Source organism: Anolis carolinensis, chromosome 5, assembly GCF_035594765.1.
Source record: "Anolis carolinensis isolate JA03-04 chromosome 5, rAnoCar3.1.pri, whole genome shotgun sequence".
Taxonomy (NCBI): domain Eukaryota; kingdom Metazoa; phylum Chordata; class Lepidosauria; order Squamata; family Dactyloidae; genus Anolis; species Anolis carolinensis.
This window is the reverse complement of record NC_085845.1, coordinates 204,163,489-204,180,745: the sequence shown is the minus strand read 5'-3', so window position 1 is coordinate 204,180,745 and position 17,257 is coordinate 204,163,489. Positions and strand designations below refer to the sequence as shown.

At 38.4% G+C, this 17,257-nt stretch overlaps 1 protein-coding gene across 1 annotated transcript in view; it reads left to right on the top strand.

Moving 5' to 3' along the window:
• Positions 1-17,257, top strand: part of ncaph2 (non-SMC condensin II complex subunit H2) — a 58,028-nt gene that overhangs the window by 36,731 nt on the left and 4,040 nt on the right. The window contains exons 12-18 of the mRNA XM_062983452.1: positions 1,461-1,527; positions 4,960-5,067; positions 5,379-5,432; positions 8,141-8,211; positions 10,763-10,850; positions 10,950-11,015; positions 16,677-16,732. Coding sequence (XP_062839522.1) covers positions 1,461-1,527; positions 4,960-5,067; positions 5,379-5,432; positions 8,141-8,211; positions 10,763-10,850; positions 10,950-11,015; positions 16,677-16,732 — 510 coding nt within the window. The remainder of the gene's footprint in view (positions 1-1,460; positions 1,528-4,959; positions 5,068-5,378; positions 5,433-8,140; positions 8,212-10,762; positions 10,851-10,949; positions 11,016-16,676; positions 16,733-17,257) is intronic.

Below are 17,257 nucleotides of genomic sequence, written 5' to 3'. Positions count from 1 at the left end.
GGACAGTCTTATCTTAAATTAGAGTTTTATGTAAATATTCAAAAACATTTAATCTACTGATGCCTCAATTATTGTTGCTACTATTACATTTATTTTACTTTATTTTTTATTATTATTAATGCATTTATTATTTCACTCTATTATTACTTGTATTATTTTCCTATTATTATTATTATTATTATTACATGTATTATTTTACTCTATTATTATTAAAAGGATACATAAGCACAAGAAGATGAGACTAATGATTTGTTCAGCGTTGGACAGTCTTATCTTACATTTGAGCTTTATGTAAATATTCAAAAACATTTAATCTACTGATGCCTCAATTATTGTTGCTACTATTACATTTATTCTACTTTATTTTTTATTATTATTAATGCATTTATTATTTCACTCTGATCTTATTATTATTATTATTGCATTTATTATTTTACTCTATTATTACTTGTATTATTTTCCTGTATTTATTATTATTATTATTATTATTACATGTATTATTTTACTCTATTATTATTAAAAGGATACATAAGCACAAGAAGATGAGAATAATGATTTGATCAGCGTTGGACAGTCTTATCTTACATTTGAGCTTGATGTAAATATTCAGAAACATTTAACCTACTGATGCCTCAATTAATGTCATTTTATTGGTATCTATTTTTATTTTTGAAATTTACCACCTTTGGCTTACACTGGAGTCAATGTTTTCCCAGTTTTTTTGTGGTAAAATTAGGTTCCTCGGCTTATATTCGGGTCGCCTTATACTCAAGTATATATGGTGTGCGTGTATGTGTATATATATACACACACCCACACACACATACACAATTCATATATATATATATATATATACACACACACACACACAAACATTGCATAATATATTCACAATTCATATGTGTGTGTATACATATATATACACATACACACACACATTCTGGGGTGTGGGTGTGGGTGTGACACATAATCTAGAACATAATCTTTATATATAAAAATATAATGTTCATTTTACTATGGAATAAACAACAAAACCACTGAACCCAATCACACCAAATTTGGCTGATGCCTCAATTAATATAATTTTGTTAGTATCTATTTTTATTTCTGAAATTTACCACCCTTGGCTTATACTGGAGTCAATGTTTTCCCAGTTTTTTTGTGGTAAAATTAGGTGCCTCGGCTTATATTCGGGTCGGCTTATCCTCGAGTATATAGTGTAATTTGCAGCTCAGTAAATGACAATTCAGCAGTTTAGCATAACCTTTCATCTCCTGCATAATGCCATTTGCCCAGGTTTTAATTTTAGGATGGTGTCTTCAGCCTTGGTTGTTAGCCGGACTCCAATCGTGCAGTGTGTTTCATCCACCCACTCATCACAGCTTTGCTTTTCTGTTTGTTGCTGCTCCTCGATGCAACGCTTGTGGCAATGTTTTCTCATCTCAGCATCTCTTTCTCAGGAGATACGGGACCCCTGGCACAGCCTGGACCCCTTCGCCTCTTTGGAGGACAAGCCCTACAAGAAAGGTACAAGGAGGGAAGCGGGGAGGAGGGTCAGGAGCTGGGGAGCAGGTGGAGATGGCAAGGCTTCCTTAGGAGACCTTAGGGCAGGCCTGGGCAAACTTGGGCCCTCCAGGTGTTTTGGACTCCAACCCCCACCATTCCTAACACCTTATCAGAATGAAAAAGTATCTGTTCCTAGTTTGAAAGTGTTATTTCCTGTTTGATTGTGCGTTCCTTACTTTGAAAGTAGTTGTTCTTCTCCAGGAACTTGGTTTTTGTGGCTGTGTATTTATTTTTTACTTATTATTTATTTATAGTACAGTAGAGTCTCACTTATCCAAGCTAAACGGGCCGGCAGAAGCATGGATAAGCGAATATCTTGGATAATAAGGAGGGATTAAGGAAAAGCCTATTACACATCAAATTAGGTTATGATTTTACAAATTAAGCACCAAAACATCATGTTAGACAACAAATTTGACAGAAAAAGTAGTTCAATACACAGTAATGCTACGTAGTAATTACTGTATTTATGAATTTAGCGCCAAAATATCATGATATATTGAAAACATTGACTACAAAAATGGCTTGGATAATCCAGAAAATTGGATAAGCGAGGCTTGGATAAGTGAGACTCTACTGTATTTATATTCCGCCCTTCTTTTTCACCCCGAAGGGGACTCAGGGCGGATCACAATATACACATACATGGCAAACATTCAATGCCATTTGGACATAGAGACAAAGACAGAGAAACAGAGGCAATTTAACCTTCTCCAGCTTCCAGCTTCTTGAGGGGATGCTCAATTCTGGCCATAGTAGTTCAGCCCATGATTGTGCCTGCTCCTAATGTCAATGAGGAAGTGGATCATGGGATTTCTGGGCCTGCGAGCCAGCATGAGATTTTAACTCCTGAAACAGGGCAGTATGTGTATCCAGCAGCTAGTGAAGGCCACATTCCAGAGAGGGGCCCAGATGCTGCTGAGAAGTCTTTCTCTCAGGAAACAAGGCCAGAGGCTGAGATGAGTTCAGAGGATGAAATCCCAGGTGGAGAGGATAATAAGCTGATAGATAGGAGACTTCATTTTCATAAACTCTGGGCTGCTCAACAGATTCACCAAAGGTCACAGCACCTATTAAATAAAAAGTTGTTATCAGGTAGTCAGGGAAAACAGCATGGTTTCATGTCTATATTAGAGAGGCCAGAGGGATTTTCCGGCAGTCTGGTCAACGTTGATTATGGAGGCCACATCTCTTACCAAGTCTAGTCAAGCCTTCTAAGGGAATTCTAATTCCATGTCTTTGTTCGTTTATGTTTCATGCTTCCAAGTTTAAAGGATGGTTCCTGGGTGTTTGCATCGGGTTATATGCTGCCTTGTGTATCTTGTTTCTTTCGTATTCCTGTGTTGGATGCCTTGTCGTTCTGGGTTTTTGAAACTACTCTTGTGCCTTGAATCTTATTTCATACATTTAGCTCTAAATGGTTCCGGCCCAGGTTACTTGTCCAAACGTATCTCTCGCTGTGACCCACCTCGCAGCTTAAGATCTTCCGGGGAGGCCCTTCTCTCGATCCCACCACCCTCGCAAGTGCGACTGAGGGGGACAAGAGACAGTGCCTTCTCGGTGGTGACCCCCCCCCCCCCCCATCTGGAATTCCCTCCCTAATGAGATTAAGCAGGCTCCCTCGCTCTTGACCTTTCATAAAAAACTTAAGACTTGGTTATGGGGCCAGGCCTTTGAGCAATAGATGCAGCATGAATGGTAATACTGAACTTATGACGATTAACAGACAGACTGGATTATTTGGAATGTGCCTCTTGTATATTTACATGGATGTTAATTTAATGTTTCTGTTTTTAATTGTAATTGTTTTATATGCTATTTTTATTGGTGTACAGCATCTGATGATTGCTATTGTAAGTCCTCTCTGAGTCCCCCTTCGGAGGTGAGAAGAGCGGGATGCAAATGCTTTTAATAAATACATAAATAAATAGACTTTGACATTTTTACTATTTTTGCTGAACTGCTGTTTCTATAATCTCCACTAAACCGATTTGCTGATTTAATTTGGGTTGGAGGGTGGTGGTTAAGTACAGAGGTGCTTCCTGCCCTGGAGTACAACAGGCTGTGTTGAATCAGTCAATCCTCCATGAGATATTCATTGAAAAACTTGAGCAAAATGCGATGCAGGATGTCCTGCAAAAAAACAAAATTCTTTCTGTTGTCGAAGGCTTTCATGGCCGTTGTGTGTTTTCTGGGCAGTATGGCCATGTTCCAGAAGTATTCTCTCCTGACGTTTTGCCCTCATCTATGGCAAGCATATAACTCACAACCTCTGAGGATGCCTGCCACAGATGTGGGCGAAACGTCAGGAGAGAATACTTCTGGAACATGGCCATACTGCCCCAATTTCATTCCGTATATAAACATTTTCCATGTTATTATGATAGAACCAATTAGGATATGATATTTACAACCCAAGAACGAAACATGTGTTACATTTACAGTAGAGTCTCACTTATCCAACCTCCACTTATCCAACATTTTGGATTATCCAACGCAGTCTGCCTCCCGCCTGGATCCACAGCTGTTTCTCTAGGCAGCAAGGACTGAATTTTTTGACGGATTTAACTTCCAACAATGTTGGCATTTTATGCAATTCTGTCTTGATTTATTTGTAATCAATTTTTTGGTAGTCAGTGTTTTTGTAGTCCATGTTTTCAATACATTGCAATGTTTTGGTGCTATTCGTAAATACAGTAGAGTCTCACTTATCCAACATTCGCTTATCCAATGTTCTGGATTATCCAACGCATTTTTGTAGTCAATTTTTTCAATACATCGTGATATTTTGGTGCTAAATTCGTAAATACAGTAATTACTACGTAGCTTTACTGCATATTGAACTACTTTTTCTGCCAAATTTGTTGTATAACATGATGTTTTGCTGCTTAATTTGTAAAATCATAACCTAATTTGGTGTTTAATAGGCTTCTCCTTAATCTCTCCTTATTATCCAACATATTCGCTTATCCAACATTCTGCCGGCCCGTTTATGTTGGATAAGTGAGACTCTACTGTACAGTAATTAATACATAATGTTACCGTGTATCGAATGGCTTTTTTCTGTCAATTTGTTGTAAAACATTATGTTTTGCTGCTTAATTTGTAAAATCATAATGTAATTTGATGTTCAATAGGCGTTTCCTTAATCCCTCCTTATTATCCAACATTTTCACTTATCCAACATTCTGCCAGCCCATTTATGTTGGATAAGCGAGACTCTACTGTATTCATTTCTTTGTGCTCTTTCGTGCTGTGGGAACTTGTTGCCTTTTGGCATAGTCCAGTTTTTGAGACAGCCCACTGCAGCCCACAATAATAATAATAATAATAATAATAATAATAATAATAATAATAATAATCATTTTATTACCCATCTCTCCCTGTCTCCAGGCCGTCCCCTCTCGGTGCCCCCGGGGATGGAGGACGTGCCCGGCACCAAGCGGAGGAGGAGGCTGTCCACCAGGCTGCAGTATTTCACGGCGTGGTTTTCGGCCACAGGTGAGAGCCAAGGACTGGGCTGGAAGGGGTCGGGAGAGAAGGAAGCAGAGATGGGGTGCAAGGAGAGCATCTGATGGCTCAGGCCAAAGGCCTCTCTGTAAATGCTGTGGAATCCTAGAAGCAAACAAAGCATACAGTTGGAAGGGGCTCCCAAAGGCCATCCAGCCCAACCCCCTTCTGCCAGGCAGGATTACCTTGAGTGTGTCCTGTATGATTCGCTGTATTGCTACCAATTGCTTGGCAAGTATATATTTTGGGGGGACAGCAGGCATGGGATTCTCCTTCTAAGCCCCTTTGACTTCCCTCCCCAGAGCACGACAGAGCCGGCAACCCAAGGAGCAGGAGGAAAGGCCCGACGTTTGCGGGTGAGTTTGTCGGGTTTTTTAAATTGTGCTCAAAAACACCCTGATTTATTGGTGAGACAAGTCCTCTCACCTTCTCTCCAGTCAGACGGCTTAAGCAACCAGCGAAAGCAGCACCGACAAACGACACCTCAGTCGTAATTCTGCTGATCCCAGCGGTTCTAAGGCTTTATTTATTTACAAGTATTTACAGCTGCAATAACAAACACCATTGCTCTCTGGACTCATGCTTCCCCGCAAGGGTAAAGCATGTCCTCTCTCTTCGCCGTCAGCTATCGGCACACACTGGCAACTCCCAACATTCCACTGTCAATGACGAATGTTCCGTCCACACTGTTGAAACCAGAAGACTTGACCTATTGGCCCTGCAGGCAGTCAATGAGGACTGGCTGGTAATTAACTCATGTGCTGCTGGAAAGCTTGCCGGAACACAGATGCACAAACCAAACAGCAAACAATTGATCTAACATTTCCCTCTAACAACAAAATACACCAACAGAGTTTGTGTCATCAGAGTACAGTATGGGGAGAAGGGCCCCAAAGAAGAGGAGGAAGATACTGAACTCTGGCTTCATAAAACAGGAATGGGCGACTCATCCCCCCTGTGCCATGAATATTTTTTGAAACTTAAAAAGGTTTTTTAATCCATTTTCAGTGGGACAAGTTGCATCAAGCACTTTCAGAGAAAAAAAGAAGCAGGCACACACACCCAGTACTGGCTTTATAATGGCTTTATTGATTACGGAGACGAAAAGGGGGAAACATGACACATACTCAACATTCAGTCATAATCCATTCATTCACATTTACTATATATACTCAAGTATAAGCCTAGTTTTTCAGCCCTTTTTTAAGACTTAAAAAGCCTCCCTCGGCTTATACTCGAGTGAGGGTCCTGGCTGGCTTATACTCGAGAATATATGGTACATTTATTTTTCTCTATTATTATTGGTATTATTACATTTATTTTTTTCTCTATTGTTGCTACTATTACATTTATTTTACTCTATTTTTATTATTATTAATACATTTATTATTTCACTCCGATCTTATATTTATTTTACTCTATTTATTACTACATGTATTATTTTCCTGTATTTATTATTATTATTATTATTGCATGTATTATTTTACTCTATTATTATTAAAAGGAGACATAAGCACATTGACATTGAAGAAGATGAGAATAATGATTGGATCAGAGTTGGACAGTCTTATCTTAAATTAAAGCTTTATGTAAATATTCAAAAACATTTAACCCACTGATGCCTCAACTAATGTAATTTGATTGGTATCTATTTTTTATTTCTGAAATTTACCACTCGCGGCTTATACTGGAGTCAATGTTTTCCCAGGTTTTTTGTGGTAAAATTAGGTGCCTCAGCTTATATTCGGGTCGGCTTATACTCAAGTATATACGGTGTGTGTGTGTGTGTGTGTGTGTGTGTGTGTATATATATATATATACACACACACACCCACACACATAACACAATTCATATATATATATATATATACACACACACACACACACACACAAACATTGCATAATATATTCACAATTCATATGTGTGTGTATACATATATATTCACACACACACATATTCTGTGTGTGTGTGTGTGTGTGTGTGTGTGTGTGACACAACTCTAGAACATAATATCTCTCTCTCTCTCTCTCTCTCTCTCTCTCTATATATATATATATATATATAATGTTCATTTTACTATGGAGTAAACAACAAAACCACTGAACCCAATCACACCAAATCTGGCCACAAAAGACAGTCATCCAAAATATGTCTTTCAATAAAAAAAACCCTAGAAAAATAGTCTTGTACTTAGGTCAATACGTTATCCCAGTTTTTTGTGGTAAAATTAGGTGCCTCGGCTTATATTCGGGTCGCCTTATACTCGAGTATATACGGTATATTCGCCCTGGAAGCATGGATCTCATTTCTGGCTCTATAAGTTCTCTTATGATGAGCACCAACCCCCAGAGTGGGACACGACTATACTTAATGTCAGGTGAAAACCTTTACAGGGTTGTGAGTTTTCCGGGCGGTCTGGCCATGTTCTAGAGGCATTTGTTAATGTGGGATTTGTGTATTGATAGTGTTTAAATGCAATTTGTGTCTTGCTTGTATTGCAACTGATTGCATCATCCAGAATGTACTATAGCTTGTAAAGAGTTAATTACCAAGAAGCTGTGATGACCTTGATGTGTGGCTGGAACTAGGGAGTATCCAGACACAAGTGTGTATGCAAACTGATTGTGTCAGTTCAGTTCTGAGTTGAGTCGAGATCTGTCTGCCTTGAGTCAAGTCTTGTGTTCATCTGTTAGTCTATTTGTGTTGATTCAGTAAAAGTTTGTAAATAGTTTTACCAACGTCTCTGAGTGTCTCTTCGTTCTGCGCTCCACTGATTCCATCCAACTACTGCTGCGCTGCTAATACTCTGACAGCATTCTCTCCTGACGTTTTGCTCACATCAATGGCAGGCATCCTCAGAGGTTGTGAGGTACTCCCTGTAGAGGTACTCACAACCTCTGAGGATGCCTGCCATAGATGTGGGCAAAACGTCAGGAGAGAATCCTTCTGGAACATGTCCATACAGCCCAGAAAACTCACAGCAACCCAGTGATTCTGGCTATGAAACTGTTCGATAACGAAAACCTTTACCTTTACTAAGGTCCCTTAATCTTTTCTGTGCAGATCTAGACGTCCTTTACTGGAAGAATGTCAAGGAGCGCTTTGCTGCCCAAAGGAAGCTCTCGAGAAGGACGGTGAGGAAATTGGGACACGAGCATTGGGATGGGATTGTGGGAGCCTGCCTTCATTTCATTCATTTGGAAATGAGGAATACATGGTCCTTTGGCGAAACTTGGCCTCCAAATAATAGAATCCTAGACTTGGAAGGGCTCCAAAGGCCATCCGGTCCAACCCTATTCTGCTATCAAGAAGGACACAATCAAAGCTCTCCCTCCAGATGGCCACTCAGCCTCTTTGAGAACCTTCTGAGAGGTCGGCGCCACCAGATTCCCAAGTAATCTATATTCCATTAGACTTTTAAAAGACCCCCAAAGGTCATCCAGTCCAGCCTCCTCCCACTGTGTAGGACAATGATGGGCAACCTTTTTCGCTTGGTGTGTCAAAATTCACCAAAAAACCTAGCATGATTTGGGTGGTGTGCCACTTCGAGAAGAAAACCATAATTTCACAATATACAGTAGAGCCTCACTTATCCAACGCTCGCTTATCCAACGTTCTGGATTATCCAACACATTTTTGTAGTAAATGTTTTCAATATATCATGATAGTTTGGTGCTAAATTCTTAAATACAGTAATTACTACATAGCATTACTGTGTATTGAACTACTTTTTCTGCCAAATTGGTTGTCAAACACGATGTTTTGGTGCTTAATTTGTAAAATCATAACCTAATTTGAGGTTTAATAGGCTTTTCCTTAATGCCTCCTTATTATCCAGGATATTCACTTATCCAACACTGCCGGCCCGTTTATGTTAGATAAGTGAGACTCTACTGTATATAGTTTAAATAACAAAAATGTATAATTGTAATATATAACTGTATTTAATAAATCAAAAACTATTTACTACCCTTATTTCCATGTACAACAATCTATGGTGCCTCTTGCAGTTTCCACGCTGATTTCTCTCTATTCTAGTTTCAATGTAGTCATGAATAATGAATAATATAATAATAATATAATAGTAATAATATAATAATATACTACAATAATAATAGAATATATATATATATATATATATATATATATATATAATGTAATGTGCATAATTCCCATGGAGTAAACAACAAAACCACTGGACCAAATCACACCAAATTTGGCCACAAAAGTAATTAGTCGTCCAATCAATCTGCATGCGGCAGTGTGGCAGCAAACATGGCTAGGCGTGTGAGTGCTGACACGCGTGTCATAGGTTGGCCTTCACGGGTGTAGGAAGACACCATCTAAGCTCTCCCTGTAGATGGCCATCCAGCCTCTGCTTAAGAACCTCTAGAGAAGAGAGAGTTCACACCCTCCAAGGTAATTTATTCATAATGCTCAGGTGAAATCTATTGGAAAATTTTATTTTATTCTTAAATTTGCACATTTATCAAAAAATAAATAAATAATCCATATATATATATATATATATATATATATATATATATATATATATATGTATCACGTATTGCTGGAACAAGATTTACTAATATCTACACTGATTAAATAATTATCTTCATCTTCTTCAATGTAAATGTACGTATTTATGCTTTTAATAATAATAGAGTGAAATAATAAATGTAATAATAATAATAATAATAATAATAATAATAATAAATGCATTAAAATAATAAATGCAATAATATAGTGAAATAATAAATGTATTAATAATAAAAATAGAGTAAAATAAATGTAAGAGTAACAACTAGAGTAACAGAGTAAAATAATAAATGTAATAATAATAATTAATAGAATAAAATAATAAATGTAACAATACCAATAATAATAGAGAAAAATAATTAATGTTCCATATATACTTGAGTATAAGCCGACCTGAATATAAGCCCACCAGGACCCTCACCCGAGTATAAGCCGAGGAGGTTTTTTTTCAGTCCTAAAAAAAGGCCGAAAAACTAGGCTTATACTCAAGTATATACAATATATATATATATATATGTGTGATGGCATCACGGCAGCGGACAAAACAACAAAAGTAAACACCCCAAAACCTCGAAAATTGACATCACAACCCCTCATCCATGCCTCTAGGTTGATACAGCAAAAAGAAAAGAAAAATAAAGTCCTAATTAGAGGGAGAGGAATAATTGTTTTTATACAATTGCTGCCAGTTAGAAGGCTAAGCTCCGCTCACTTGGTCTCCTAGCAACCCACTCAGCCCAGGGGACCTTGACCTTAACTACCACCAATTCCTCAATACTTTATTTCCCATACCACCATACTTCGCCACAGCAACGCGTGGCCGGGCACAGCTAGTATAATATAATATAATATATTATATTATTTATAACCCAGGAACAAAAATCAGGTTACATGTTGTAATGAAACCTTTGATTAAAATGCTTCCCTTTTTTCTTTCTTTTTGCAAAATTTAGAAGTGGTTCCTAATCATTTTTAAAACTCTTTTCCAAAGCCAGAAGTGGATTTCCGCCTACTCCTGGTTTCATGCCGTTCCCTTTATGGCATTTCTGGCACCCTGAGTTTCCAAGGCCAGGGTCGCCAGCATCCATGATCAACCAATGCAAAATCAAAGACCCACTTGGTGTGTTCTTTGTTTCCCCTTTGAAGCAAAACCCGGAGGATCCGGACGCGCGGGAGGAAGAACGCGAGGAAGAGGAGGAGGAGGAGGATGCCTTGCAGAATCCCATCGGAGCAGGTGCCTCTTTCCCACAGCCTTCGATTTGCAGCCGAGAGAATTGGGGAGAACTTCTCAGCCCTTCCAGCATGACCAGAGTCTTTTTCTTTCCTTCCGCAGACGATGACTTCCTAGAAGACGAAGATGGATCCCCGCTAGAAGCCGCCGGAGGGGCTCCAGAGACAGGTAAGCAAGAGGCATCCACAGCACCGCAGGACTTGAACACACAACCAAAACATATCGACGTGTACTCTGGAAAGCTGCTTATTTTTTTAAATATTTTTTATCGTTTCAACTTTGCACCATTTATCTACACTTAATTTCCATTGGCACCTAGACAACAGAGTCTCGCTTATCCAACCTTCACTTATCGAACATTCTGTATTCAGCCCAGTCTGCCTTTTAATAGTCAATGTTTTTGTAGTCATTGTTATCAATACATTGCGATGTTTTGGTGCTTAATAATAATAATAATAATTATTGCCATGATCCCTCTGTCAACAATCTTACAAAAAACAAATCTCGGCTACCAAACATCTAAGAATTCTCACAAAATTTCACATTTGATGTACATGGATGACCTGAAGCTATATGGGAAAACGGAAACTGAAATCCAGTCTCTGACTAACACTGTCCGAATTTTTAGCACTGATATCAGCATGGAGTTGGGTTTGGACAAATGTTCGAGAGTGGCATTGAAGAAGGGAAAAATCATTGAAAGTGAGGGCATCAATATGCCCAATGGCCAAACAATAAGGTGTCACCAGCCAGAGGCCTATAAATATCTGGGCATATTACAGCTGGACAACATCAAGCATGAACATGTGAAAACTGTGGTCAGTAAAGAATACACACAAAGGGTCAGAAAAATTCTCAAAAGCAAGCTCAATGGAGGCAACACCATCAAGGCCATAAACACCTGGGCCATACCTGTCATAAGATATACTGCTGGCATCATAAACTGGACACAGATGGAACTGGACAATTTGGACAGAAAAACAAGAAAACTCATGACCATTCATCATTCACTGCACCCTCGCAGTGATGTTGACCGGCTGTATCTGCCTAGAAGATCAGGGGGCAGAGGACTCTTACAAGTAAAACAAGCAGTCAGAGAAGAAGAACAGGCCCTGGCAGAATATGTAAAGCAAAGTGAAGAACCTGCTTTGATTGAAGTCAAAAATCAGAAACTCCTCAAAGCACAGCAGACAAAAAACCAGTACAAGAAAACTGCACTACAAACTAGAGCTGACAGCTGGCACAACAAAACACTGCATGGAAAGTTCCTTGACAAAATTGAAGGAAAAGCTGACAAGGAGAAGACCTGGCTCTGGCTCACGAATGGGACCCTGAAGAAGGAGACAGAAGGCCTGATCCTTGCAGCCCAGGAGCAAGACATCAGGACAAAGGCAATTAATAATAATAATAATAATAATAATAATAATAATAGAAGACCTGGCTCTGGCTCAGGAATGGGACCCTGAAGAAGGAGACAGAAGGCCTGATCCTTGCAGCCCAGGAGCAAGACATCAGAACAAAGGCAATTAATAATAATAATAATAATAATAATAATAATAATAATAATAATAGAAGACCTGGCTCTGGCTCAGGAATGGGACCCTGAAGAAGGAGACAGAAGGCCTGATCCTTGCAGTCCAGGAGCAAGACATCAGGACAAAGGCCATTAATAATAATAATAATAATAATAATAATAATAATAATAGAAGACTTGGCTCTGGCTCATGAATGGGACCCTGAAGAAGGAGACAGAAGGCCTGATCCTTGCAGCCCAGGAGCAAGACATCAGGACAAAGGCAATTAATAATAATAATAATAATAATAATAGAAGACCTGGCTCTGGCTCACGAATGGGACCCTGAAGAAGGAGACAGAAGGCCTGATCCTTGCAGCCCAGGAGCAAGACATCAGGACAAAGGCCATTAATAATAATAATAATAATAATAATAATAATAATAATAATAATAATAATAATAATAGAAGACCTGGCTCTGGCTCATGAATGGGACCCTGAAGAAGGAGACAGAAGGCCTGATCCTTGCAGCCCAGGAGCAAGACATCAGGACAAAGGCAATTAATAATAATAATAATAATAATAATAGAAGACCTGGCTCTGGCTCACGAATGGGACCCTGAAGAAGGAGACAGAAGGCCTGATCCTTGCAGCCCAGGAGCAAGACATCAGAACAAAGGCCATTAATAATAATAATAATAATAATAATAATAATAATAATAATAATAATAGAAGACCTGGCTCTGGCTCACGAATGGGACCCTGAAGAAGGAGACAGAAGGCTTGATCCTTGCAGCCCAGGAGCAAGACATCAGGACAAAGGCAATTAATAATAATAATAATAATAATAATAATAATAATAATAATAATAGAAGACCTGGCTCTGGCTCACGAATGGGACCCTGAAGAAGGAGACAGAAGGCCTGATCCTTGCAGCCCAGAAGCAAGACATCAGGACAAAGGCAATTCAGGCCAAGATCGAAAAATCAGCTGATGACCCAAAATGCAGACTGTGCAAGGAAACTGATGAAACCATGGGTCATATCCTCAGCTGCTGTAAGAAAATTGCACAGACAGACTACAAACAGAGGCACAACCATGTGGCCCAAATGATTCATTGGAACTTATGCCTCAAGTACCACCTCCCAGCAGCAAATAATAATAATAATAAAATAATAATAATAAAACTTTATTTATACCCCGCCACCATCTCCCCAACGGGGACTCGGGGCGGCTTTCATGGGGCCGTGCCCAGGACAATACAATATAACTATACACACACATATCAAAATACAATTAAACAATACAATAGATAATAATGTGCAGTACAACACAAAGTCAAAAAAGCAATATAACAAGGGCGGGCCGAATGAACACTTGAGTTAAAACTCGGGGTGAGAAGAAGTTAAGAATAAAAACCTCAGGGGACAGGGACATCAGATAGAAAAACAGTCTAGAGGATAAATGTTGGGGGGAGTAACAAGGAACAGTTACTCTCCGAAAGCACACCGGAAGAGCCATGTTTTTAAATCTTTCCTAAAGGCTAAAAGGGTGGGGGCTTGCCTGATTTCAATGGGCAGTGAGTTCCACAGTCGGGGGGCCACAGCAGAAAAGGCCCTCTCCCTTGTACCCACAAGCAAAGACCTGGTGGGATCACAAACCTGCAAAAGTATTGGAAAATGAGCACGCAAAGATACTGTGGGACTTCCGAATCCAGACTGACAAAGTTCTGGAACACAACACACCAGACATCACAGTTGTGGTAAAGAACAAGGTTTGGATCATTGATGTTGCCATCCCAGGTGACAGTCGCATTGATGAAAAACAACAGGAAAAACTCAGCCGCTCTCAGGACCTCAAGATCGAACTTCAAAGACTCTGGCAGAAACCAGTGCAGGTGGTCCCGGTGGTGATGGGCACACTGGGTGCCGTGCCAAAAGATCTCAGCCAGCATTTGGAAACAATAGACATTGACAAAATCACGATCTGCCAACTGCAAAAGGCCACCCGACTGGGATCTGCACGCATCATCCGAAAATACATCACACAGTCCTAGACACTTGGGAAGTGTTCGACTTGTGATTTTGTGATAGGAAATCCAGCATATCTATCTTGTTTGCTGTGTCATACAATAATAATAATAATAATAATAATAATAATAATAATAATAATAATAATGATAATAAAACTTTACTTGTATTCTGCCCTATCTCCCCGAGGGGACTCAGGGCAGATTCCAACATAAAATGGCAAACATTCAATGCCTCCGTAAACAAACAAATACTGACGTAAAAATCCCAAAGAAACCCCACATATAAAAATAACATTAAAACCTCACATCAATTTAAAGTTTAACATCAATAAATTAAACTACGTGTAGTCAAACAAAATTATATAGAAATTATATAGAAATCCAAACAAGCATCCACATTAGTTTACAACAGCCAACTAGAGTTCACAGTGTAAATATATACAGTAATTACTACATAACTTTACCATATATTGAACTGCTTTCTGTGTCATTTGTTTTCAAACATAATGTTTTGGTGCTTAATTTGTAAAATAATAATGTCATTTGACATTTAATAGGCTTTTCCTTAATCCCTCCATATTATCCAACATTTTCGCTTATCCAGTGTTCTGCCGGCCCATTTATGCTGGATAAGTGAGAGACTACTGTATTTTTTTCCATTCCATGTCTTTTCCCATTCTTCTAACCTTATTGTATGCACAATGTTTGCGGCCCATTTTAATCATACAGTCCTTAATTTGTTCTACTTCTGTTGCCCGTATTAATTTCCCATATATTTTTGTTGTTAATTTCTTTTCTGAGTCCATTACTTTGTCCCAGAAGGTATTTGTGTCCATGAATCCCAATTTTTTATCTTTATTATAACGTTCTATTATTTGTTCGTATGGGAACCAGGATATATTTTTGTCTAAATCTTTTATTTCTACCTGTGTTTTAAGAACCACTTCTCCTTTTTGTTTCTTTAATAATTGTTTGTATGTAAGCCATTCATCTTGCCCAAGTTCTCTTTTTGTGGGGAGATCCATAGTGGTGTTTTTGTGTATGCTCTGTTTTTATATTTTCCCTGAATTTAAAGCTCTAATTTGGGATAGGACTTTCCAACTCTGATCCAATCATTCTCATCTTCTTCAATGTAGATGTGCTTATGTATTCTTTTAATAATAATAGAGTAAAATAATAAATGTAATAATAATAATAATACAGTAGAGTCTCATGCAAGCTAAACGGGCTAGCAGAATCTTGGATAAGCGAATATCTTGGATAATAAGGAGGGATTAAGGAAAAGCCTATTAAACATTAAATTAGGTTATGATTTTACAAATGAAGCAGCAAAACATCATGTTATACAACAAATTTGACAGAAAAAGTAGTTCAATATGCAGTAATGTTATGTTTTAATTACTGTATTTACGAATTTAGCACCAAAATATTACAATGTATTGAAAACTGACTACAAAAATGTGTTGGATAATCCAGAATGTTGGATAAGTGAATGTTGGATAAGTGAGACTCTACTGTATTATTATTACATTTATTATTTTACTCTATTATTGTTGTTACTTTTACATTTATTTTACTCTATTTTATTATTATTAGGACATTTATTATTTTACTCTTATCACGTCTATTATTTTACTGCATTTATTATTATTACATTTATTATTTCACTCTATGATTATTAAAGGGCTACATAGGCACATTTGCATTGAGGAAGATGAGAAGAGTGATTTGATCAGAGCTGAACAGTCATATCTTAAATTACAGTTTGATGTAAAGATTCAAAAACATTTAAACTCAAAAACATTTGAAATATTCTGCACTTTGGCCCAGATTCGTGTATTAGTCTCCTGTTTTTAACATTGTATTCTGTATGTTGATTTTTATGACTGTTTTATTGATGCTGATGTTTTATTGTTGGGATATTTGTTTTATTGTCTTGTTGTTGTTGTTACATTGTTGTGTTGGGCAAGGCCCCATGTAAGCCGCCCCGAGTCCCTTCGGGGAGATGGGGCGGGGTATAAGAATAAAGTTGTTATTATTATTATTATTATTATTATTATCTAATCAAATGATTTCCATTTTTTTCCAATTTTTGTTTTTCCATGCCTCAAGTGTCATACCAACCCACTCTCAAATAAAATCCTTAACAGCTTAGTATCCCTTAATATTTCCTCTTTTTGATCCAAGCCAATCCCCAGACTTCATAATATACATGTCAGATCCTTTTTTGACCGCTGTTTCCGTTGGCTCGGGCAGGGCTCTTATTCCTGCATTTGCTTTGCAGACCTTGATGGGATCCCCGCCTCTCTCAGCTACGAGGAACTGGTTCAGAGGAACGTGGTACGTATTTTGCTCCCAAGAAACGCCATGTCGTTGGGATCTCTCCAGGCTATTCCTGGATCCACACCTTTACTGAACATTCTTTCTTTTATCTTTCTGTATGTATGTATGTATATATTGGATGATTTTGTCAGGGGGTTAATCAGCTCCGAACCACCCTGATTTATTGGTGAGTCAAGCCTCTCACCAATCCATCCTTCGTCAGACTGCTCAAGCATCCAACAAACGACACCACAGTCGTAATTCAGCTGAACGCAGCGGTTCTTAGGCTTTATTATATACAAAATATTTACAGTTACAAAGTCCATCGCTCATAGGGCTCATGCTTTCCTAAGCAAGGCAAAGCATGACCTTTATCTTTGCCGATCTTCAGCGAAGCACAATAGTTGGCAACTCCCACATTCCAGAGCAGAATGACAAACGTTATGTCTGCCCTCTGAAACCGGATGTCTGCCCTCTGAAACCGGAAGGCTTGACCTATTGGCTAGGCAGGCTATCACTCAAACTGGCATGCCATTAACCCAT